This window comes from Molothrus ater, chromosome Z, assembly GCF_012460135.2.
Source record: "Molothrus ater isolate BHLD 08-10-18 breed brown headed cowbird chromosome Z, BPBGC_Mater_1.1, whole genome shotgun sequence".
Classification (NCBI taxonomy): Eukaryota; Metazoa; Chordata; class Aves; order Passeriformes; family Icteridae; genus Molothrus; species Molothrus ater.
The window spans coordinates 10,426,040-10,451,715 of record NC_050511.2 but is presented as its reverse complement, the minus strand read 5'-3'; the positions used below and the strand labels follow the sequence as shown (position 1 = coordinate 10,451,715).

Below are 25,676 nucleotides of genomic sequence, written 5' to 3'. Positions count from 1 at the left end.
TTGCCTCTTGTCCTGTCACTCCATGCTTTTGTAAAAAGTCTCTGTCCATCCTCCTTACAAACTTCCTTTACGTACTGGCAGGTCCCACTTAGGTCGCCCCAGAGCCTTTTCCAGGCTGAACAAACCAAATTGTCTTAGCCTTTCCTCATAGGAGGGGTTCTCTATCCCTCTAATTAAGAGTATTTGTTGATTTTTAGACCTGATTCTATACTTGTACTAAAGGAATAATGAAATAAAAATGCGTAGTATTATAGAAAGAGTTCCTGTTGGAAGACATAAAGATACACCCCCTGAGCTTGTACAGAGGAGCTTCACCTCACTTCAGAATTATTTGAAACTTTGAATGTGATTTGTTTCTTCAGCATAGGAAACTTGTAGAAAATACTCTTTTGAAAGCTATGGAATTACACAAGTTTAGTGAATGGGAAACCTGCCCCTTTGAAGGAGACTGAGGGAGACTTCTTCATTATATTCCAATTTCCCAGTTTAGTGTCATAGTGGGTAAAAGTGCCTAGAAAGTAGATACAAAGTCATGCAGAATGTTTATATCTGAGTCTGGCTAAACAGTTCTTTAGGTAAATTTGTCATTATTGCCTACCCTGTCTGCTCTAGATTGCCAGTGTTGATATAGGAACTAATACCAACTTCTGCATTTCACTTTCAGTACAGCCTTATTTGTGCACTACCTTCTTTTAAATTGATTTTTCTGTTTATCTGGATACACTTAAAGTTTGAGGGAAGCTGGAAATCAAAAATAATTTAATGCAATGAGGAAACCGCAGTTTCTGATCCTGTCAAATTTTCAGTGGTGATACTGTTTGACCACTACTTGATTGAGAAGTTGAGAAGTTAGAGGAGAAAAACCTGTATTGTTTTACCTAAGTGTGGGATCCTGATGCTGGAGAAGAAAATGTTCTGGTCTTAGAAGTGGCCTGTTAATGCATGCCATACCACAGAAATGTTCAGTGTAGGAGGTATTTCCTAGGCAAAATGTGTGTTTTCTGCCATGTTCTGTATTAGGTGTATTCACGGGAATGATGAACCAGCAGTACAAAGACAGCTTACTGTGCGTTTTGTTTATTTAAACAGACTTACAAAGAACACTTAGAAGGCCAGAAACACAAAAAGAAAGAAGCAGCATTAAAAGCTTCCCAGAACACCACCAACAACAGTACTTCTGCTCGTGGAACTCAGAATCAGTTGCGCTGTGAGCTCTGTGATGTGTCTTGTACCGGGGCAGATGCTTATGCTGCCCATATCCGTGGAGCCAAGCATCAGAAAGTAAGAGATTTCTCTTGTTCTTACCATGCAAGTAAGAACAAGAACATTTCTCCCCATCATTTTTATCATTTTAAGGAAGGAGAAAATATGCAAAAACAGGATAATTTAAATTATTTTATTTAAAAATTTTAGTTCTTCTTTTCCTTTCAAATTTGTCTTTAGGCTCACTATGAGAAGGGCATTGTTGAAAAAAAGGGGGAAAATATTGCCATGGCATCAATGAAAAGAGGATATATTGGGCTATCACCCAAATCATAGGAAGAAGGTGTGGAGTGAGATGTGGGAAAGGTACCATTGAGGATGTCTATGCTTGTGCCCCCTAATTCTTCTCAAGACTGTTCTTGAGATTCATCTTACTTGTCTGGCTGGGACAGTAAATCTTCCAATGCACTTTGAAACACTGTAACCTAAGCTAGTGCAAAGAACAGGCATCATTCTTTGATGGTTCCTGCGAAGAAAACTGTCCTCTGGAAGCAAGGAACAATGTCCTGTAGTAGACTTTATAATGACTATGTTTAGAAGACTTCTGGTACATGTGTTGTTCTTATTGTTTGGGTGCTCTTTTGTGGGCATCCTGGAATAAAAACTGTGGGCTGCACTGTGAAATGCTGTGACCTATGTTTTAAACTTGGCCATACAACACTAAGTGCAGTGGTAGGTAGGATATGTGTTTAGAAATTACAGATTTTCCTTATAACTCTGGAAATGCCACTAACAAATACAAAGTATTAATACTCTGCTTTTATAGTTCTTTACATCTCAGTACACAGGCATCAGTAACATTGTTCCTACTAAAATAAATAAATCTCATAGCATGTTTAAAATTATCTTCCTTCAAGAGCAAAAATCAAAATTTAGAGAGACTTTAGAGAACTTGTCCAGTGTTCTTCCTTTAGTAAACTGAGCCATTACTTTCTTGGGTTGTGCTCCATAACTCCATAGGTATATAAAGTGTAGTATATATTATCCTTTCATATTTGGATATAGCTTTCTCTTTGTGATAGTTGCAAGCCATTGCTGGGTTTAGGTTCTTACCAGTGTGAAAATGGTATCACAAAGGACTCCATTGCTGTGGTAACTAAAGAACTGTGTTCATTCTACTGGAAAAAAGTAATTTTGAACAGTTGCTTGAGTTTAAATTTATACTATTGTGTGACATTAACATGTCAGTATTCTGATAGGGAACATAAAAAATAAGAACAAAAGGCTAAGAAATTAATTTGGATAGTTGTGTGCATATCATGATTGTGTACATGTTCACGTTTAAGGTGTGTCTCACAGGTTTGTATTTTTTTTACTGCTGTTTTCAACACTCAGTCTTTAGTTTTGATCTTGCATATTTTTTTCATATGGATTACTTGCATTGCTTTTTCAGATGGTGGTCAGCAGACACCAAAAAGAAGTATTATTCCATGAGAGACATATTATAGAAAGGCCTGTGCTTATTAATTCTAATAAGCATGTACCTCTTTACTTTCTGTGTGATACTAAAGAGCTCTGAAATACCTCTTGAATCCTCCTTAACTATTTCTAAACATTAGAAAAAAAAGGGAAAAACGGAAGGCATTTGCTTAAGGGATTCTCTTCAGCTTGGCTAAATAACGTGTAAAATCTTTCAATATGAAGACTCTTGAAATGTAGCAATCAAAAGACACAGTGTTGCTGAATCTGAGCTAAATAATTCTTAGTTACAAATATTGTTTGGAACCAAAACAGTTTAATGTTCTGCCCCTTTGAAGGAGACTAAAAAGAGGCAACAAAACAGATACATTGAAACATTAGGAGCAAAATGTATGCTTGAATTTATCTTGAGTTGTAAGCTTGTTGTGTTTATTATCTAAACAGTTGCTGGAGTAAATGCCTGAATTTCTAAAGTAAGTAAGCAATGTGAGATAGCAAGTGCCTATTTCCCTGTTATAGATGACAAGAGCTTTTACGCATCCATCTTTTTTCTTTACTAAGGCCACTTTTTGCAAAAAAAACAAGCTAACAAAAAAACAAGCTATTTATATTGATTTTTTAGATATTGATATTTTTGCTTGTGATAGCTGTAAAAATAATGTATCTCAGGGAGATAATGTTATTAATTTCTCTTCCTACTTACAGGTAGTAAAGTTGCATACAAAACTTGGCAAACCCATTCCTTCAACTGAACCAAATGTGGTTACCCAAGCTACTTCCTCAACATCCACATCTGCTTCCAAACCAACGTCCTCTGCTTCAAATATAGCAACTAGCAGCAGTACAGTGAACTCCTCTGTTGCGTCCTCTGCAGTGAAAGTTCTTACTCCCACGGCAAACACCACACTTAACACTGCATCCAACAACAAAACATCTTCAACTGCTGCTAACATAGCAGTAAAGAAAATATCTACACCGAAAATAAACTTTGTTGGCAAGTACAGAAGTCAGTCTTTATTTTGAAACCTAACCTATTCTGTAAATTTTTCTTAAGAACTAGTTCAGCAGACACAAATATATTTAGGTAACTCCATGCATGAGTTACTCTGCTGTGTTTAAGGGAATTACTGTTAAGTGAGAATTTCTATAAAAGTTTTGCTTCAAAATTGATGTTGGTGTTTTCTGCCCAGTTGTCTCCACGTGGCCCCTCCTGAATATTTTTCCCACCTTCATAAGAAGCCTTCCACCTTTTGTTTCTTATGTAGTAGCTGCTGGAGTATTGCAGTTTATAGTCCTAGTTTCAGCTCACAGCCTGGGCTATTAATGTACATGCAGTAGATTGGCAGTTTGTGATGGGCAACCGAAACATCCTTTTTCAGTGGAAAACTAACCATATAAACTTTGAACTGAGTATAACAGAGATGGGAAGCAGCTGTTCCACAATAAGCTATCCTGCTCTTCAAGGAAAGACCTATACAGTTGCATCGCTAGGAGTATACTACCTTTACTAGTACAAACATTATAAAGTTTTGAAGTACATTTTTTAAATATATAAATTTTCAAAATAACAAAAAAAAAAGATTATTAAAATACATTTTCTGAGTTGTTTCCCATTCAGTCCTGTCCCTTGAAAAAGCAGGAAAACAAATAACAAAAATGGTGATTTTTTAAAGCAGAAGTTTTTCTTATTAGAGTAAACAACTTCAGTGTTTAAGTAACCTGAATGTTGTTAAATTTACTGTTAAAATATTTAATTATATTGAAAATATACTTAAGTTTTGGTTGATTTTAAAATCCAATAGATTTTAAAAGACCTATAATTCTTTGCCCAAATCATAGGTATTTGCTAATAAAATCTTCAGTTTGCACACTATGGTTAATCACATTCTCATTTTATGAAGAGCAATAATTTAACTTTTGGTTTTGATTTCTAGGTGGTAATAAGCTTCAGACAACAGGAAGTAAAATGGAAGAAATGAAATCAGCTGAAAGTGTTAAAACACCTCCTGCTGCTACAGTGCAAACACAGGAAGTAAAGCCTGACACAGCAGCTGAACCAGTTACTCCCACAACTCTTGCTGCCTTGCAAAGTGATGTCCAACCAGTGGGCCATGACTATGTGGAGGAGGTATTAATATGAAAATATGTATTATTTTTTAACTGTTATAGTGAATGTAATCATGGAGTGATTGAGGTTGGCAGGGACTTCTTTAGATCACCTGGTTCAGTCGCCCTGCTTAAGAAGGACCGCCTACAGCCAGTCACCCAGGACCATGTCCAGATGTTTTTTGAGAATGTCAAAGGATGGAGACTCCATAACTTCCCTGAGCAGTTGTGCAAGAGCACAGTCAGTCACAATAACAGAGTGTTCTGATGTTCAGCTATTTTTCACTTGGTGCTAATTGGCTCTGGTCCTGGCACTGGGCACCATTGAAAAAAGTCTGGCTGTGTCCTCTCTGCGCCCCTCCCCTTCATATGCACTGATATGATCCCACTCAGCCTTCTCTTCACTAGGTGAGACAGTTGAAGTCCCTCTGGACGTCAATGCAACCCTTTGGTATATCATCCCCTCCTCTTAGTTTTTTATGTCATCGGCAAACTAGCTGAGGATACTAGCTGAGGATCAATCCAGAGCATTACTGAAGATGTTACAGGACTGTATTGATCCAGGGGCTGTATTGGTGGCTCCTGGCCTCCAACTGAGCTTCATTCTGCAGATCACTACCCTTGGCCAGGCTTTTCAGACAGCTTTCAGTCCAGCTCACTGTATACTTATCCAGCCTATGCATTGGCAGCTTGTGTTGGAGGATATTGTGGTGAGACTGTGTCCAAGGTTTTATTGAAGTCCACAGGGACAATCTTGACTGCTCTGCCTTCATCTGCCAGGCCTTCACCTTGGTGAAGTCATTCTGACTGCCCCTGATGGTTTTCTTGCCCTCATTGTACCTGGAAATAGTTTCCAGGATTAGCTGCTCCATTGCCTTCTCAGAGATCAGGATGGGGTTGACTGTAATTCTCTGGGTTCTCCTTGAAGATAAGACTGACGATGTGAATTTTGCATGATACACAGGTCTGTGATTTATTAGCTCACTATGTTCAGGTTTGAATTTAAAGCTGTGTACTCTTTGAAATGGAAGGACCTTGTTCCCTGCTCATTACCAAGCATGGTGGTGTGTCTGTCAGAAATGAAGGTTCTTTTTTTCTACTTTGCCTTCTTTCAGTTATTGTGTGAACTTCTTAACATGTTTTAGGACACGTAGACATTATCTACGTGGCACTGGATAATTTGATTAATGGATAATTTAATTTTATATCAGCCTTATAAAATAAAAAAGAAATGACCAAATGTGTTATAACTTTATTTTCCAGGTAAGGAATGATGAAGGAAAGGTGATCCGCTTTCACTGTAAACTCTGTGAATGCAGTTTCAATGATCCTAATGCTAAGGAGATGCATTTGAAAGGGCGGCGGCACAGACTTCAGTACAAGGTAAAAATGCTAATGCTTCTCTCTGAAAATCGACCAGATACCAGCTAACTGGTCTGGTCACCTGCTCTTAGGTTTAAAGACTAGACAAAAGTAGGCACTCTGAGTAAACAGCATGTAAAAAAAGAGAAATATATTTTATAGGCAGTGTAGTCTTAAAAGAATAATGCAAACTGTGAAGTTACATTTTGGTTGAGGCTTTTTAAAATGTTTTGAATGTTGCTTGTAGTCTAAGCAATGCTTAGTGAAGTGAAGCAACAATAGGTTCTTTATGTTCTTTACCATGAAGTTTAAAGAGTATGAAATAGTATTGCTCAGTGTTTTTGGTAGGATAAACAGCACACACTCTTTGTGTTGCAGACTTTTTAATGATAACTGCATTTGTGAAGTTCTAAAACTGCATTCGGCTCCTTTTGATTTTATTGTAGATGAGTAGTGTATGTTAAATATGTCAGAACTACTCCATAACCTTGAGATGAGGACAGGAATGCAACATTTAATTCATTACTTTTCTGATCTAGAAAAAAGTAAACCCAGACTTACAAGTAGAAGTGAAGCCCAGTATTCGAGCAAGAAAAATTCAGGAAGAGAAGATGAGAAAACAGATGCAGAAAGAAGAATACTGGAGAAGGCGAGAAGAGGAGGAACGCTGGAGGATGGAAATGAGGTAATGCATTATGTTTCATGAATGAATGTGACAACCTGCTGTCAGATTGTCTGAAACTAAACGCCATAGTTACTTATTTTAAATACTTTAGGGAACTCCATACTGTCGTGTTTTAAATTGTCATTCTCTCACTGGGATTTTTGTTTGCTATTCTTCAATCCTTCTGAGTAATGCAGAGTTAGTAGAATTACTTTGCCATAAATGCAGACCTACTTTTACAACAATAATTCATGTTGCTACTGTCTCTTCATTGGTATTTGCTCATGACTGCTAAAAGTTGTTGAAGACAGAGAAGGATCTGTCTAGAGCAGTGTCAAGTATTAACTGCTGTATAAAAAGAATACTTTGATTGATGCACTTCAGGCGTTATGAAGAGGACATGTACTGGAGGAGAATGGAGGAAGAGCAGCATCACTGGGATGACCGTCGCAGAATACCAGATGGAGGATATCCTCATGGCCCTCCAGGACCACTAGGTCTCCTGGGAGTTAGACCTGGAATGCCTCCTCAACCTCAAGGACCAGCAGTGAGTTTCTTACCTTGAGGAAAAAAAATTAAACCATTCTTACCAGGAGGCACAGTTAAGAAATATAAAATTACTCAGTGCTACTGCACTTGTCTCTGGTGTTTCTTAATAAAGGATTTGGAAAAGAGAGGAAGAAATTATATGCTAATGAAATGGTGTAGGTGTACTAGTCCTCCAAAATAAGTCCAATGAAATGACAAGAGGATGCTTTAAATATTGCTTCTTATGAAACACAAGTCATACTGAATTTTTCTATTTTTTATTTTATTTGATTGTGTTATACAACATTATTTACCTAATTGTGGACAAGTGTATGGATAAAAAGTAGCTCCATCAGACTTGGAGAATAACGGTTAATGGTGCATCATATTCTAGCAGTGTAGAGTGCAGTACCACACTGCACATGGGTTGATTCTGGTATTAGACTGAAAAGGATCAGGGATCTGAAAGGTGATGGAGTGAGTGCACATTGCTGAGGTTTGCAGCTGGTATGAACCTGAATCACGTTGGGATGGGGAGAATAGCTGATACCTTGGATGGCAAGGCCAACCATCCAGAGGCACCTAGGTGGGCTGTAGGAGTGGAACTTTATGGCATTCTGCAAGTACAAGTGCCTAATGCTGCACTCAGAAAGGAAGAACCCCTTGCATTGATTGAGGCTGGGTAGCAGCTCTCCTGAAAGGGATCTGGGGGTCCTGGCAAACAGCAGTCTGGGCATGTGTCAGCAGTGTGCCCTGGCAGCAGGGCCAGCAGCTACCTGGGCTTTAAGAGGAGCACAGTCAGTTGATAAAGGGAAGTGATCAGCTTTCATAAGACCCTGACTTCAATGCTACATTTAATTGTGGGCTTTCCAGTAGAAGATACATAAATTATAATGGGCTCAGTGTGGTGCTAGATGTTCAGAGGTCTGGACCACCTGCCCTGTGAGGAGAGACTGAGGCATCTGAGATTGTTCAGCCTGGAGAAGAGAGAGCTTCAGTGGGATAGAGTAGCCTTCTAATAGCTGTGCTTTATAAAGGAGCCAGGCTTTTTATAGTCATGAGAGGGTGAGATGCATCCAGCTTAAGCAAACACAAAGGAGATTTAGACTGAATACAGGAAATCTTTTTTTGTACAGGTGTTGCGCAGCCACCATCTTTGAAGGTTTTCAAAAACTAATGGGCTAAAGCCCTGAGCAACATGATGTGGTCTTACAGCTGACCGTGTTTTGAACAGGAGATTGGACTAGATGACCTTCTGAAGTCATCCTGTACAATGCTTTGATTGTACAAAAGAAATCATGGGTACTTTATTTTGCAGCAATATCCAAATATTTTCCAGTTGAGGAGTACCTCTGATCTTGGGATTTGTCCTTAGTTTAAATTTTGATACTCTTCATGTCTTTTCAGACGGGATTCATTGTGACAGTGTAGGCTGTTGAGGAAACTTCATGTTTTATTACATTTCAGTGATGTGAGGTTTGAATATTCTGTTCCTTAGCCACATGTTTGGGTTTTGGTATTTTGTTCCATTTGTGATCTTGGAAGTGCCCCCAGGTTTCAGAAGAACACTTTTTTTGTCTGTTCAGCCTCTGCGCCGCCCTGACTCCTCTGACGATCGCTACGTGATGACCAAGCATGCTGCTATATATCCAACTGAGGAGGAACTTCAGGCAGTCCAAAAAATTGTTTCTATTACTGAGCGTGCTTTGAAGCTGGTTTCTGACAGCATGACTGATCATGAAAAAAGCAAGAACAAAGAGGGAGATGACAAAAAGGATGGCAGTAAAGACAGGTATTTTTAAATTACTTTCTAAGCATTTTATGGTTTTTCCTTACCCTGTTATCAGTGTTTTCAGGATCTCATTTCTTTGGGCTTTTATGCAGTTTTTTGAAGTCTCAGAAAGATGTGGAGTACAATTTTATTTTACTTTTCTATATTCAGGATTATTTTTATGATTTTTACATTATTATTTTAACTGCAACTTTCAACTACAATTCACAGAGCTTTGAAAGGCGTTTTACGGGTGGGCGTTTTGGCTAAAGGTTTGCTGCTCCGTGGAGACCGAAATGTCAATCTTGTTTTGTTGTGTGCTGAGAAGCCCTCCAAGACATTACTCAGTCGTATTGCTGAAAGCCTCCCTAAGCAACTTGCAGTAAGTAGAATTTAGATTTTTGGATTTGAGTTTTTGTAAAAGTACTGTGAAAATCTGTCCTCAAGTTAAATGTCAGCAGGACTCACTGTGCTCCTACATGACGTAGCTCAGGTTCAGTTTCTTTCCATTTTCTGAGTGTTTTCATCTGAATTCAGAGACTGCTGCATGTTCTGCTTCCTCCATATTGTGACCATACAAGAGTGTGCTCTAGCAGCGTAGTATCAATCACCATTTAACAGATTTCTTTTATTTGGGAAATAGAAATGAACACAAGGAAGACCATTAATCAGTTACTAGCAATAGAGATAATTACAGCACGTTACATGTTACAGCACATCTGCTGCCTCAAGTCAAAGTTCTCCATTAATGCCATTTTTTGTACTTATATCTTGTTTCCTTATTGTATGTGTCAGTGCTTTATTGTTCAAAATTAGCCAGCTAAATCTAGTTTGGGATTTTTAGGATGTAGACTGTTTAAAAAAGTAAATATGCAGTCTTAGACCATTCAGTGAAATATAAAACCTTTTTATTTCCACAAGAAAGTATAAAGTCTCTGCTCTCTGTTAAACAAAGCCTGTCACTGTAGAGTGCTTGTCGCAGCATCAGTATTTCAATGCAATCAAGTAAAATGCTTCACAGAATCACTTGCATGATAGAAGCTGTAGCAGGAATAATGAAAAAATAGTCTGAAGTTTGCACTTCTTTGAAGTAACAGAACAGAAGTAAATTTAACAAATGGACATCTTGGTCTGTCTTTGTGGAAATGTTCACCAAGTATGTAGAAGGTCACAGAGGAGCCTACAGCTTTCTTTTGGGACTATTTAGAATTTATATAATAAAGTTGCAAAAAGCAATTCAAAATAAACACTTTATTAGTTAAACTTACACTTTTTCCCTGGTGCTTATCTTGCCCCTTTTTCTTAGCACGTTGTGACACCAAAGCACAGAATATACCTAGCAATACCCATTTGTAATTGTGATCTTGAAAAATAAGCATCTTTGCTTTTCAAAGACTTCTGTGTTTCAGTGAGAAACACCCTGCTGATATTTTAATTGGCTCTGAGGCTTTATTTCAAACACCATCAAGATTCTTGTTATATAACGTCTATTAATTTCCTTTCTGGGCAGTTTTTTTAAATTCTAACTGCTTGGTTACGTATTTTCATTAATAATTTGGAAACAATATGCAAGTCTACATATCTTTATACTGTGTAGCGTGGTTTTATGACTACATAGGTATCTGTTTCATATAATTATATTGTGTTTCTGTCTTTCTGCTGAAAAAAGAATATGTTGGAATCCTTTTTCTTCCTGATACTTTTAATGGCCACACGCTAACAGAAATTTCTGTTTCTCGATATTTAGGTAATAAGTCCAGAGAAATACGATATCAAGTGTGCAGTCCCAGAAGCAGCAATAATTTTAAATTCGTGTGTGGAACCCAAAATGCAAGTTACAATCACACTGACATCTCCAGTCATTCGGGAAGAGAACATGAGGGATGGAGGTTGGGAAGTTGTTAAAGATGTTATTTATTTCTCACCTGTGTTTTTATGTTTATCTATTCTGCTTAAGATGGCACTAAGGTCCTGGAAGGCAACATGCTGGCACACATATTTGATCAAAACTTTGTTTTTCAACAACCAGTCTCAGTAGAAAACAGTTGGTTAAAATAAATGTGTATATGATGCTTTTATTTAATTTTTAAAATTTCTAACTTTATGTCCAACCTCAGCTTTCTGGAAAAGGTACAAGCTTGATTTTTTTCCCCCTTTTAAAATCATGTGGAAAACTAAGTATTTTATAGCAAGTGGCTATAAACTGGCTTTCTAGAGCAGACTTGCCTTAAGAGAAAGATTGTATGGATTTAGAAAATCAAATCAGAGGTTTTTGGGTTTGAACTGGGTCAGTATTACCATCACTTAGACATTCTGAACAGTGCCACTTAAAATGCACTTTTACAGTACTTTTGACAGTAACAGTGCTTTTAACTTTAAAAGATAATGCGATTTTTTCCAGCTCTCTGAGGTTGTTTTTTGGTCTGGAGTGCTTTTTGAGTATATTTAGGCTCCTGGTATTACAATCACTCTTCTATCCAACTGGCAAACCCAACTAGTACAATAAGAAATGGCTTTGTCGTTGAGCTGAAGCAGAAGGTGGAGCTTGGGAGTCAATTTACGTTTTTGAAGTCCACAGTTTCTCTGGTGCCAGCAGTGTTGCTTTAGGGTCTGTTCTGTAACACTTTCAAAGCTCCAAAAGCTTTTAAGCCAACAAGCATGATTAATGTCTGCAGTACATTGGTTCTTTTTATTTACGGGTCAGATAAAATTAACTTTTGTTTCCTTTTAATCCTGTATTTTCATAGTTGAAAGAGATCATAGCAAACAGGGTTCTGGTGTTTGACAGTGAACCTACAAATAGGAAATCCAAGGCTGTTTTAACACTTCTCATATACAGGTTGAAAGAAATTTTATGTGTGTATGTATACATGTGCTTGTGTATATACGTATTTATATAAGCCACTGAGGTTTTTTTTTTAGATTTCATCTCATCACTACATGTCCTCTAAAACACTTGAGGTTTTTATATTGCATTACTAAGTGTCCTGTAGCTGTGACTAGTGCATTTATAAGCAAGCTATGTTAACAAAGTCATCCTACATAATAAGAAAGAAAAATTTTCAACATGTATTTTGTGGTTTGGATGACTTCCAAAGAGTCTTAGAGTGCTTTTGTTTTAAGCTGTTCATTTTATCCTAGCTATAAAGGCTTTGTATGTGTACTGTCACACCCAACCAATTTTACTTGGTTTTGGACAATCTGAGTATAACATGACTCTGGGCTGAATCCAACTTTCCGTATTATTCAAGTTTACTAAAAAAAAGCATTTTATCATTAAATTAGACTAACCATTTAATGAAATGAACCTTAAACACAATGTGTATTTCTTGATGTACTGTACAGAAGTGCAGTATTGATTCCTGCCACTATACTCAATTCAACTAAGTGGTTTCTGGCCCAAAATTCTGTGATGTGGACTAAAAGTAAAACAAATTTCAAATTACTACCATCAGTCCCCTAAGTTACGCCGCCAAAAGGAAACAAATCTGTATTTTTGTCTGACCCACACTTGAGTTAAATTATCTTTGTGAGTTTATTCACTGCTGAATGCAGTACTGCCTCTAGGCAAACAAAATCAAGTTAGATTTCTCTTCAAGACACTGAGCAGTATAAAATGGATGTGCAGAAAAGTTCACTTTTGAAACTGGAGCAAATAGAAGACTGAATTGCCAATTATTGCAGCAAAGAAGTTCCTTATTCCGAAGACTGCTGCTTATTTGCTGCAGAGTAACAGTATGTGTTTGTGTTTTTCTTACTGCAGCTTCTCATGCTCTGTGTCTTACATTGGTTTGAAGTTTTCATTTTCCTTAGCCCGCTTGGGGAGCTAGTTCAGGTGTTAAGGAAGGCTTTACCGGAAGAACCAGTTGGAGTAAAGATGCAACTTGAGTCTTGCACGTGGAGTAGAATCATGTTTGATGTGTTATTAAGTAAAAGGCTAAAAAAAAAAAACCAAACAGTGAAATGAAATTGTTAACCGCATAGGTACTGTTCCTGACAGTATTGTGCGTTTGACAGTTAACCGAATCTGATACATTCGAAGAGCTCTAACCCAGCTGTGGAGTCTTCCTTCGGCAAACAAAGTGTACATACTTACAAACACCTCTGCGTGTGCGCGTGTGTCTCTTTTATCCTTAGCTAACAGCACCGGTCCAAAGCCTTCTAGCAGAGGGACTTGATTCCTGTCAGGGGTTGCTGCCAAGACATCGGAAGGATTTTTGACCAAGGTTTTCTAAAGCTCAGTGTCACACCTGCCATGCTTTACAAAGGAGGGGTTTGGATGCATAGTCCTAGCATCTGCTGTTACTTTGTGTTTGGTTTTTGTTTTGTTTTTTTCCTTTCGTCTTTGTCTCTCTCCTAGAATGAAGCAGTGTTCACACTAGTCTTATAATAGTTGACTGGATAAAATGCATTTTACATAATAAAACTTACCTAAATTGACATACCTGTTAACTTTTAATGAAGAGGTAGTGTGGACACAGCACGTCTAATAAAAGATTAACCCCTTATGTTTAGGCTAGTAATAAGTTATACAGGGTAAGAATTCATGCCCGTGTTTTGTAAATTAATTCCATTTTTGTCCTAGTTTAGTAGGGTGGTAGGTTAGGCATCTGATTTTAGTTACACAGTCTTTAAGGGGTTAATCCAGAAATGTGAAACATATGCAAAAATCCACAGAATAAATATTACAGGAGTTCCCTTTATACATTTTTTTAGTCTGTGTTTCGTCAATGTAGTACCTGCCTCAGCAACTTCTGACTTTCAGAGTCTTTTTAAGTTCCAAGGGTATTCTTATGACAGCTATTAGGAACCCATTTTAGATGAACATTTCCAGCACTGAGTAAGATTCTTTCCTGTACATTTAAATTGCAATTCTTCTCAGTAAAACTATTTTAGAAGTTGAAGATTTTCAGAGGTAGAAATTTCAAATTATTAATGAATTATTGGGCTAAAAGTTTGCACAGTGTCACCTATTTGCATGTTAGCTTTAGAAGAGTGTATATAATTGACTGATTAGACTATTGGCCCCACAGCACATATTTGCATTTTTAATTTCTCAACCTTATTTTGCCACTTTTTCCTGTGGTGTGTCTTCTCAGGATGTACTCCTTGTCTCATATATCTGGGTTGTACTCCTTTAATCATTTAGCTTTAGCTGGCACCCCTCTTGTATAGGTTTGGAGGGGAGTTTTTGTTATTGTTTTTGCTTTGAAAGAAACATCACTTCAGACATCTTCATTTGCTCTGTAATTGCATTGTGAAGACTTTTATTTTTCCACCTTAATATATAGTTTGTAAGTTCAAGTAAGTGTGAGAAGTTACCTATGTTCTTCTCAACTTTGCTGTTATGAAGTCTTCAGCTTTTTATCCTGATGCAGAACAATGGGACTATCCTATCAAAATGCTCGAATCTGAATATAGTACTTCACATTAAATTTAGTTACTGTACTGAAAAGCTATATCATTTTAATTCATGGCCTTTTAGCTCTATAGACTAAAGAATCCTACTAGTTTACATTTGTGGTTTCAGAGCACTATTTCTGCAACATATCTAAAAGCTTCTTGTTGCAGGCATGTTTCATGAGCCTCATTATTTTTTATTTTATTTTATTTCCTGGCTTAACCTAAATTTAGATCTTGAAGGAGTAAACTGTACTGTTCCAAACAGCTAGCTCCTGTGAGATGTGTGCCATTGAGTGAGGGCTTTTTGTTTCATCTTATTTGGTGTATCACCAGTTATGCTAGCAACATACTTTGTGACTAGTCACCATAGCCATTTTCAGAATGAGTAAAAAAGTAACTTTTAATGGTGATCACTGATCTCATTATATCTATATAGTTTTCAAGTAACTCAAGGATACCATTTCATATTGTTTAATGGTTCCATTTTCACTGATTAAACCACTTCTGTAGTATCTTCATTTTTGGTAGGCAAGCAGTCAGCTTGGTAATCAAATTATTTTCTGAACATTCAAATAGGCAATGTCTGCTATGTTTTCTTCATCTTTCAGACATTTTGCTTTGTTTTTTAGACTATTCCTTGCTTTTCTTTATCTTGGTGAGTCTTTGGTAAAGCAGTCCCTTTTCAGATCCTTCCTTGCATCCTAAGTGTTGCTGGAACATATCTATTATGGGCTGAGGAATTTTATTTATATGGGTAAGAGAGAAAGTGCTAGAAAACAAGGAACTCTGTAATATTGAAGAACATATCACATTCCTTTAGTCAGGTTTTTAAAGTAAAATAATTTTAAGATATGATAAAAATAACATGATTACTAAACATTCAGTGCTTTTAAGATTTGTAATACTTAGTTTTTCTTTCAAGAATAGGTCCCAAATAACACCTGACAATTAAAATTTAAAAGAAACTAAGTTTGAATGTTTCTACTTGGTTAAAGTGGATTTTTGTGTTCCTTCTGTCTTGTGTTCTCTGTGCTGGTGCACTGTGTCCAACCATCCTTCCTTCAGTATTTAATTTTAGGGGATATGTATTTTTCCACTGTTAGCTGAAATAAAGAAGTACTATGCATTGCATAATCAGCAATGCAGATGAAAATAACTTCAGAGCTGAAGTGCATTATGCTCTTGATCTTTCTACTGGGTTGATGCCCTAATCCCAATTGAGCAACTACCGCTGAACATTTACATTTCTCGTTCAAGGGTTTAAACTTTAAATGGCATGTGTGACATTGAAGCTATTTAAGGAAGTGTCTTGCTCACCTGGTCAAACACCCATTCCTCACTGCATTTTGCCAATTCAATCCATTTTAGATGTAACCTCGGGTATGGTGAAAGACCCACCGGACGTCTTGGACAGGCAAAAATGCCTTGACGCTCTGGCTGCTCTACGCCACGCTAAGTGGTTCCAGGTTCGGAACATCATTTTACTTTCTTCTTGTAGCCTTATGAGAGATTAGTTCAGTTGCAATATGAATGTTTAACTGTGTGAAAACACTCAGCGTTGTTCATGCTAATAATACTTAATATTTCTCTGGTCCCTAAATTTAACTGTAGGAGGTTGAGTATGGAGGAGCTGCTTTATGCAGTTATTGCACATTTGACTTTTTTTTTTCCAGTCATTGAGAAGGCGATGTTGAAAGCTTGACTCGCTTGGGGTGATCATATGTTGTATATTTGTTATATATTCCATAAGGCTGCAGAGTAACTTCGCTTTAAATAATGGGATATGTGTCTAAAGCTTTGTGTTTAGATTTAAGACTTTTTTTTTCTATTTCTTTTAGTGCATTAAGTGTAGGGAATGAAAGGTGAGAAGCAACTGTTTGGTTTAGTGACTTTGCATTCTGGCAAAGGCACAATAAAGAAACCAAACAGATTCCCTTGACCTTTCAGTCTCTATACCTATTTCTTAGATCTTGACTTTATCCTTTTTATTTCTAATATAGAAAGATACTGTATTTATTGTTTCAAATGAACGTGGGTCAAAGTGTATAGGGGATCAAGAAATGTTATTCTTGTATAACCTGTGCACTTTGACTTCTACCACCTTAAATTACTAACCCTGTATAAAATACTGCTGTAAATGGCAGCTCACGGAATAATGCTGTAGAATGATTTGTTTCAATCTTGTATCTGAGCTTCCATTGAACAGTGGTGTTTTAGTCTTTCAACAACTCCTGTTTGCTATGGGTGCAGGGGTTAATTAATTGGATTTTGTATTGCTCTCAAGGCTAGAGCTAATGGTCTGCAGTCCTGTGTGATTATCATACGTATTCTTCGTGACCTCTGTCAGCGGGTTCCTACTTGGTCTGATTTTCCAAGCTGGGTAAGTAATGTCTTTTTAATGAGTCTTCTTAATAAAGATGTTACTACAAGGAACTTATAGGGAAGTGTTAGTACAGTTTTTAAATTCAGACATTTTCAACACATAGTGTAGGGATTTTGGGGGTTTTTTTGTTAACAAGTACTCCAGATTACCCTCTTAAAATACAGTTTTCTAAGGTTTTTCATTTGAAGCTGGAAGTTACTGTTTTTTTCCAAAAGACATTTTCTTGTTCTTTTCTATTCTTTGTGGGTAGATCCCTATTCTAAGTTTTAGCATTTTTTTCCTTTACTCTGTATGAAAGAACCTATTTTTTCCTAACCACCAACTCTGAATTGCTTGGAGTTTGCTGAAACGTATTTAAAATAATGCCGGCTGTGCCCAGATAGTTCTGTGATAACAGAAAGAAGTCAAAAGAAAAAATCACAGGAATTCTTATGTTTATTATGTCTCTTTCATAAGGTGAAATACCACAGTACTTCAGTACAGCCTGTGGTTGTGTCATCATCGTATTTTAGTCAGTGCCACTTAAATCTCTGGGTCGTATCAGGTCACCTTTCTTAATTCAATTGAGTGTTCTTGGAGCATTCTTTTTGTATTGACTACCTTACAAATGCTCCAAATACTAACAGATATACAATCTGTGGATTGGATTAAGTTATTCTGAAACAAATACCTGAAACATGCATCATGTGGAAGTAAACCTAGCCCTGACTGTTGTTTTTTGCAGACCAAATCCATTTGCACTGTGCTGCTTCCTTCTCCGTTTTGACAGGAAGAGCACTAACAGTGTTTTTTTTGATCAGCTGACTTTATTTAGATGAGAAATATTTTACAACTCCACTAAGTTTGCAGACAGTTTTATTAAATTACTTCTAATAATATTTATTGCTTCTGGAAGGCAAGTGGAACAGTAATGTCTGTTTTTTAAATATTTAAATGGAAAAAACTAGTGCCATTTTCAGTACTGCATCTCATGAAAAGTACACTAAACAAATACAGCTCAAAAGATGCTAAGTGCTCTCTTAGTATCACTGTGATACTGAGCTGCCAGAGAATGAACCTTGGCTTACTTTCAGAAAAGTATCCTTACAACTGTTGCAACACAGAGGAGGGATATGGGTGAAGAACAAGAAATGTGGCTTCTTAACTCTCACATTATGTGTTCCAAGGAACATCCAGAAGGGAAGAGAGATATGAAGTAGTGTGTCAGACCTTGCTGTGTCTCAGTTCTCTCCAAAAGTGATTCCTGATTTGTTCCTGATGCATTCTCAGAGACATGGACCAGCACTGAACTGTAGTCAGCTGTTCTTTTGGCCTGTAGGAAAAGTCTTACTGATAAAAACAATGACAAAATGAAAGTGGTGATTTCAGCCAGTACAGATGGAATTTCACAGATTGGAGTAATACAGTTTTCTGAATACAGATATTCTTCTACCCTCTGTAGGGTAGGAACCTTTTACAAATGAAAGAGATGACAGAGCTGGTTTAAAAAAAAACATAAGTAGTTGTAAAAATATAAGTTAATAGGAAGCCTGAATGCTCACAGTAGTAGCATTTCATGTACCTAAAAGTAGAAACTAAATTAAAAGAATTTTAGGTTCACATAAAGAATAATGTGTAGGTCAGGTTCCTACACATTATTTAAATTTGAAATCCAGCCTTTTGTGCACATAAACACCAGGACATCATAATTCACATTTTCCTAGGACTGAGTTAGAGACCTTAGTGTATTATATGGGGATCCAAAAGAACTAGATTTTAATATATGCAAATCCAAGATCTGCTTTTTTCTCTTTACTGATGTACTTTGTTTCCTGCTTGAAAACATCTTAATTACTGTTGCCAAATCCTGACTGATACAGTAGGAGTATGGAAATAACATGCTCAAGAATTGAAATCTGTCAGTTAAATGGAGCTAAAATAGGAAGAAATGGGCAGCCTTAGTGATTAGCACTGCCTGTAGTTACTTGTATACATCAGAATAAATATTTACACCTTGAAAGGAAGAAGAAAAGCGTTTGAACAACTGTAGATGTGGTGAGGAGGACAAGGTACAAACACGTGCCTCCAAAAAACCTATCAAAAACTATTGTTTGAGAATTAAACTTGCCAAAGAGGTAGCAGTGAAATATCTATCTAATTCTGGGAAAGAGATCTAGGAGAAGTTAGTTCTTTCTTTTGCAAATACTTTTATAGGTTCTTCTGGGAAAAAATAATGTCTAATAAAAGCGAGCAATGGAAATATTAATGGAAAAAACATCAGTACTTAAAACACAGCTAAAGATTTAAACCATTTTAACTAACATCAAATGTATACATTCTGAAAATGAAATGTATACATTCAGAAAATATATTTATATTGATATATAAGGTTATATAGAGGTTTTTTATACTTGTTTAACATCTGAATTAGTGTTGCTTGCTTACCAGGAGAAAAATTGCTGTAAGCTTCAGTTTTTCTAAACTGAACCTAGTGAGGATACTAAGCATTTTAAGGACATTAAATGTTTGATATTATAAGTTTCTGTAGTCTTGCAGAAAAAACTATTTCTATTTTTCTAAAGCATCCTGTTTCATTAGGTATACCGTGTACTGTATTCATGTGGCTGACAGAATCAAGTATCCCAGAGTGTTTCATAGTCTCAAAAATGGCTGGACAAGTTGTCTACCTGTATATGTAGGCTACTACTGTATAAATTTCTACAAAATTCCTGAAAAACTTGTGATGGGAAGAAGCCCATCATAGAATCACTGAATTGTTCAGGTTGGAAAAGACCTTGAAGATCATCAAGTCCAATTGTTAACCCAGCACCACTAAACCATGTCCTTAATTGCCATATCCACATGTTTTGTGAACACTTCCTGGGATAATAACTCTGTCAACTCCCCAGGCATGCTGTTCCAATGCTTTACAACCCCTTCAGTCAAAACCTTTTTTCCTAATATCCAATCTAAACCTTTCCTGGTACAACTTGAGGCCATTTCCTCTTGTCCTGTCATCATTTATGTGGGAGAAGAGACCACCCCCCACCTGGTTACATCCTCCTTTTAGGTGGTTATACAGAACAATAATGTCACTCCTGAGCCTCTTTTTGTCCAGGATAAACACCACCAGCTCCCTCTGCAGTTGGTAACAGAACTTTGTGCTCCAGATCCTTCCCTAGCTCTGTTCCCCTTCTCTGGACACATTCCAGCACCTCAATCTCTTTCTTGTGAGGAGCCCAAAACTGAGCCCAGGATTTGAGGTGTGGCCTCACCAGTGCCCAGCACAGAGGGGCAGTCACTGCCCTGGTCCTGCTGGCCACACCATTGCTGATACATTCAGGATGTCCTTGGCCCTCTTGGCCACCTGGGCACACCCTGGCTCATGTTCAGCCACTGCTGACCAGCACCCCCAGGGCCTTTCCCACTGGGCAGTTTTCCAGCCACTGTCCCAGCCTGGAGCTGCAGGGGGTTGTTGTGACCCTGGGACAGGACCCAGCACTTGGCCTGGTTGAACCTCACACAATTGGCCCTGGCCCATGGATCCAGCCTGTGCAGATCCCTCTGCAGAGCCCCCCTGCCCTCCAGCAGATCAGCACTCACACCCAGCTTGGTGCCATCTGCAAACTGGCTGAGGGCGCCCTCAATTCCCTCACCCAGATCATAAATAAACAGAACTGGACCCAGCACTGAGCCCTCAGGACACCAGCAGTGACCAGCTGCCAGTATCAGTACTCATTGTTCATCTGGCACCACCTTTCTTTTTATTCATCTTTATAAAATAACTGGGGTTTCTTTTCATTTTAACTGAAAGTTATGATGTGTATGATGTGTAATGTTCTTCAAAATTCAGGATTCAAAATTCTCTACTGAGGAACAGTAACAGCTTTATTCTGTCTTAGTCCATCTTCTAATTTGGCTAAATCCTCCTGTTTTGGTCTAGGCTATGGAGCTGCTTGTGGAAAAAGCAATTAGCAGCGCGACTGGACCACAGAGTCCTGGAGATGCACTGAGAAGGGTTTTTGAGTGTATATCTTCAGGAATCATCCTTAAAGGCAAGTTGCCTTTTATGTATACGTACACTTAACTAATCCTGCTTGTAATAAGGTAAATATATGTTACTAATTAGCCTGATTATTGTAGGTGGGCCTGGCCTTCTGGACCCTTGTGAAAAAGATCCTTTTGATACACTTGCTGTAATGACAGATCAGCAACGCGAGGATATTACTTCAAGTGCACAGGTAAGGGAATGTAGTTGTGAAGTAACTAAATTTGATGGATGGTTTTGTATTGGTTCTGGGGTTTTTTTTTATGTAGCTTTATATTATACATGAATTTTTTTTTCGCAGAATGCAGTCAGATCTTACCAGTCTTAAGCTAAGCATTGAACATCTCACAGGAGAGGGTGTTCATAGTGCTTGTTATTGCACTGAAATAAATGTATTTTCCCGAACAATTTATAGCATTCTCATCTATGTCTATACATCTAGATCTGGATCTGTAAACAGGCTTACTCTGCAGCAGTATGTTACTAGATTGGAAATTTTATAAATACGATTCGTACAATAGTTATGACCATTCATGCTTGCAGTTAAAGAGGTAACTGCCTCTGCCTCTTCATCTGATCCTTTTGCTAATGATTCCTGATCACTTGTCACCTAACATGACATGTGACAAGCCTTGGCTGCTTCTGTGCAAGCCCAGAAGCCCAAACACTAGTACATTAAACTAAGATGCTGCACTTACAGAAGCAGCAAAAGTGACATACACATTTTATTATATTGATTTTGTTGGGAGATAGAAAGATGGAATAATTAGAGCTAAGGGTAATATCATACATCACTGATATTCTTCCCTAATTGTTTGATAAAGTGCTCAAAATGGATGTTTGTTTGTAACACAAGTGATTTTCTGTACTGTTTTTCTAGTTTGCACTGAGACTCCTTGCGTTCCGTCAGATACACAAAGTTCTAGGAATGGATCCGTTACCACAGATGAATCAACGCTTCAACATCCATAATAATCGTAAAAGGAGAAGGGACAGTGATGGGGTTGATGGGTTTGAAGCAGAGGGAAAGAAGGACAAAAAAGATTATGATAACTTCTAAAAATGTTGGTCATCATTGCTAATATTGATGGTAATGAAAAGTCCATTTGTTGCCTTGCTTCTACTTCATTCATAATGATGTCTGTTTAAAACATCCAAAACCAGCTTCTGAATTAGATTTGGAAGAGAACAACTTAGCTCTTCTGTGAGATTCTGAATATTTTAATTGGATGTACTGTACCAGACAAATTATGGATGGAAAGACTGCAAATGGAAGCTTGTCATAGGAAAACACAGTTTTCCCTCATTGCATTTTCTTTAAATGTGTTGCTAAGTTTAGTATCTTTTCTTCTTTTTTTTTGTCTTTTTTATTAACAAGTGCATTGTCTTCCTATCTTGACTGTATTTAACGCAGCATTTGTGCTTCTGTTGCTATGTGTATTTTGACTTTTTGTTTAGAAGTATTTTTGTTTGCCTTTGACACTAGTTGTATGAGTTACTTTGTGTTAGGTAGTAAAACAGTTCCCCTCCCAATTAATATTTTACAGAAGTGGTTTTTTTTCCTTTTTTTGTAAAGTGAGACTGCAGGATCATGTTTTTTTCTAAATGTGAAGGGGTTACAACACATAATTGTCCTGCCATTTGAGTGCTCAGAATTAAATGTTTTTGCCAATCTTGTGGCATTTGTCTCCTTAGTGTGATATAACGGTGTAATTAAGACAAATTTGTGTTAATCTAATCGAGTTTGCTGTTAGTTGTGCATTAGCAGTATAAAAGCTAATATATACAGTATGGTCTTGCAACAGTTTTAAAGCCGCTGCATAATTGATCAAAGATTTGCATGATGGGTTTTGGTTTTTTTTTTTTAATAGAAGGGCTTTAAAAACTATTATCTTAGGTTAAATGCTTAGGTCTTTGTATGACTGACTTCGTGACATAGCAAGGCCAAAAATAACTTTCTGAATTTCTTTTCTCAACAAGCAAAGGTGGGCATTTTCCATTTAGACAAAGTTAGTCATTCTTTTCAGTCAACTTTGTCAATATGGTACTAATGCCTCTCAGCCCTTAAAATAAATGTTTGTCATATCAGTGCCTGTGAGGTTATTCCTTATATCTGTTCCTTATAAACTTTCTGTGATTTTTTTCAATAATTCAAATTTATAAGTGAAGTATTACTTAAAAAGTGAAGGTTATCAAAGAAAAAAACCCAGAAATTTATTTGCTGTGGCCATAGTGTATGCTTATGTCTCTTTCAAAAATCTAAATATAGCAGTGGTGTAAGTAAAGTTACATCATACTGTTGATGTATGCTCTGGTACACAGGTGTGATTTGTTGTCACAGCACTACAGTGGAATACACAAATAAAAGTTAAAATTTATTAAACGACTAAAATTCATTATACACTGGAAACTGAAGTTTCACTTACTCTGTTAAATGTGTATTATGCTTTGTTGCAAACCCATAAAACACAGATTAACATAGATTAACATTCCGGTAGCTACTTTATTGATGGCTGTAGGAGAGTGTCACATGTGACAATTTGTTATTTCTGATACCATTTATTAAGAAAAGCCCAACTTCTGTTCCATTTCAAGGTCGAATTTATCTTTGACCTTTTTAATAAGCAACTATTGGAGCAGGGGGCATGTTTCTGTTCCCAGCATCTACTGCTAACCAGTGTGGGCCTATGGAATAAAAATACAGTATTTTAGAAAAATAGAGGGAATCTAAAGACTTAAAAAAGAAAAACACTTAATAAAAATGTTCTGCGAGCATCAGAGTGCAATTTTCAAGGGAGTGATTATAAGGGGTTAGCATATAAAAGTAAAGCTTTCTCATTGTAGGAAAGCTTTCTAAATAATTAGAAATACAAAAAGCAGAAATGCTTTGACGTTACTTTAAAAAATTACACTCATTTTGTTGTCCAGCCTTCATGCATAGCTCCAAGCATATGCTTGTTCTAGGGGATATCTTGCTGCCATCGTGTCTAGTTAGCCATTACTATTTATTTTGAAAGCTACAGGTGCTATTCATGTGGCTAGTTCAACTCCATACCAAAGTTTCTTTCCTCATAAGGCAAACTTGTCTATTCAGGAATGTGACCCTAAAATATAGGATTAAAAAGGTCAAAGATGTATTTTAGATTTTCTGTATTTTCTGTTCTACTGGCTTTTAGCTCCTAACCAGTTTCTGGATCTTTTGAAATATTGTATACTTAAAGTGATTCCACATTAAATATGAAGCTGTGACCATGATTTTTGTGCTGTGTGGTGAAAGGTGAATTTGCAGTTTGTTTCTGGTGTTCATGCCCATTTTAATTGATAACTTCTGACACTTGTTAACAAATCCATGAATGTAAAAACAAGGTTTTCAAAAGTACAGAGCTAGCTTTGACTTAAATACTATACTGTGCACTTTGGAAGGCAAAACTGACTAAATGAGCATTTTACATACCCTGTGTTTTTGTAATACTGGCAGTTTACTAATAAGCACTATTTACTTTTTTTATTCAGCGGTGCTGTGTGTTAAATCCCACAATTGCAAACACTGTAGACATAATTCACAAAAGGGAAATGTACACAGAAAGATTATTCCCCCCCACGCTCATTTCAGAGGAACAGTTTGTGAACATGTGGGCTGTTCTGTTTCAAAGCTTTTTTGAAATTTGACTTGTCTTCCTAGTCCATAAGTGTGTCCTGTCTGTGAGCAGTGTGGTTTCAGAAGGATCTGTGCATACAGGCACTGGTAGAAATTAAAGTCTGTTAGACATAATCCATCAACTTCTTGCCCTTTTATGAAATTCTAGATGAACAGTGAAACTTGCAGAACTATTGAATATAATGGGTTCATTTGCAGCTTCTATTTTTAGACCTTTTAGTACTTAAAATTTTTCTGCCTAGAAAACTTGCAGCAGTTGGAATCAACTTTAAATATTCCTGCAAAAATGTGCATGCATATTTAACATTCTTATTGCTGGTTGAATATCTGCTGATCATTAGTCTGCTAAGTAGTCACACAATGCCAAATTCATATTCAAACAGATTTGAATAGTGTAGCATTAATAGTGATGGGCAATAGACAAAGTTTGCAGTGGTTTCTTCCATTTATATTTCAGTTTTACAAAGTACAATGATAGAGTCAGGAAAAACATCTGTTTTCCTTCAATTTTTTTTTATGATAGCTGTAAGCCCAAGAGCTTTCTAGCCAAAAAGGCTAGCAAATTAAATTTCTCCTGAGAGATTCTTCTATAGATCACAGAAGATCTTTTTGTCCTTCAGTGTGGTATTTCTTAAACTTTCAAAATTAAAGAGATAGCTGGTCTTTTTGGGAAAGAAAAAAAAAAATCCAAGTAATATTCTCTATGGACTAACTACAGCAGTTTTGATTTATATCCAAATGAAAATCAGACTTCCATTCTATAAATATGTGTATTACATTTTCTTCCACCTTTTTTGCTTGCATTATGAAAGTCTGAGAGAAGCTTGCTGTTGTTTATTGAACTTTCTGATTGTTTACAGTTTGCATTTTAAGAAACACTGTCCTAATAATACTCAGCAAGTGTCCGGCTGCTACCGAGAGCAAAAGTGACTGTTCTTCAGGGACTGGAAGCTCTTGCTGGAGATGTTGACCCTGCACAGTGCACACCTTCCCACATGTCCTTCCCACGTGGTCCTTACATACCTGTATTAGTAAGGGTCATCATTTGGAAAGATGTTTAACACCTATGTTTTCTTAAACTTTTGCAAAGCC

At 37.0% G+C, this 25,676-nt stretch overlaps 1 protein-coding gene across 1 annotated transcript in view; it reads left to right on the top strand.

The window, feature by feature from the left end:
* The window catches only part of ZFR (zinc finger RNA binding protein), a 47,242-nt gene extending 23,061 nt beyond the window's left edge, over positions 1 to 24,181 (top strand). The window contains exons 7-20 of the mRNA XM_036402876.1: positions 1,090 to 1,281; positions 3,388 to 3,676; positions 4,617 to 4,810; positions 6,052 to 6,171; positions 6,690 to 6,835; positions 7,199 to 7,361; positions 8,929 to 9,134; positions 9,345 to 9,495; positions 10,861 to 11,002; positions 15,885 to 15,982; positions 16,801 to 16,896; positions 20,822 to 20,933; positions 21,022 to 21,119; positions 21,807 to 24,181. Coding sequence (XP_036258769.1) covers positions 1,090 to 1,281; positions 3,388 to 3,676; positions 4,617 to 4,810; positions 6,052 to 6,171; positions 6,690 to 6,835; positions 7,199 to 7,361; positions 8,929 to 9,134; positions 9,345 to 9,495; positions 10,861 to 11,002; positions 15,885 to 15,982; positions 16,801 to 16,896; positions 20,822 to 20,933; positions 21,022 to 21,119; positions 21,807 to 21,986 — 2,187 coding nt within the window. The 3' untranslated portion in view covers positions 21,987 to 24,181. The remainder of the gene's footprint in view (positions 1 to 1,089; positions 1,282 to 3,387; positions 3,677 to 4,616; positions 4,811 to 6,051; positions 6,172 to 6,689; positions 6,836 to 7,198; positions 7,362 to 8,928; positions 9,135 to 9,344; positions 9,496 to 10,860; positions 11,003 to 15,884; positions 15,983 to 16,800; positions 16,897 to 20,821; positions 20,934 to 21,021; positions 21,120 to 21,806) is intronic.
* Positions 24,182 to 25,676: the final 1,495 nt, after the last annotated feature.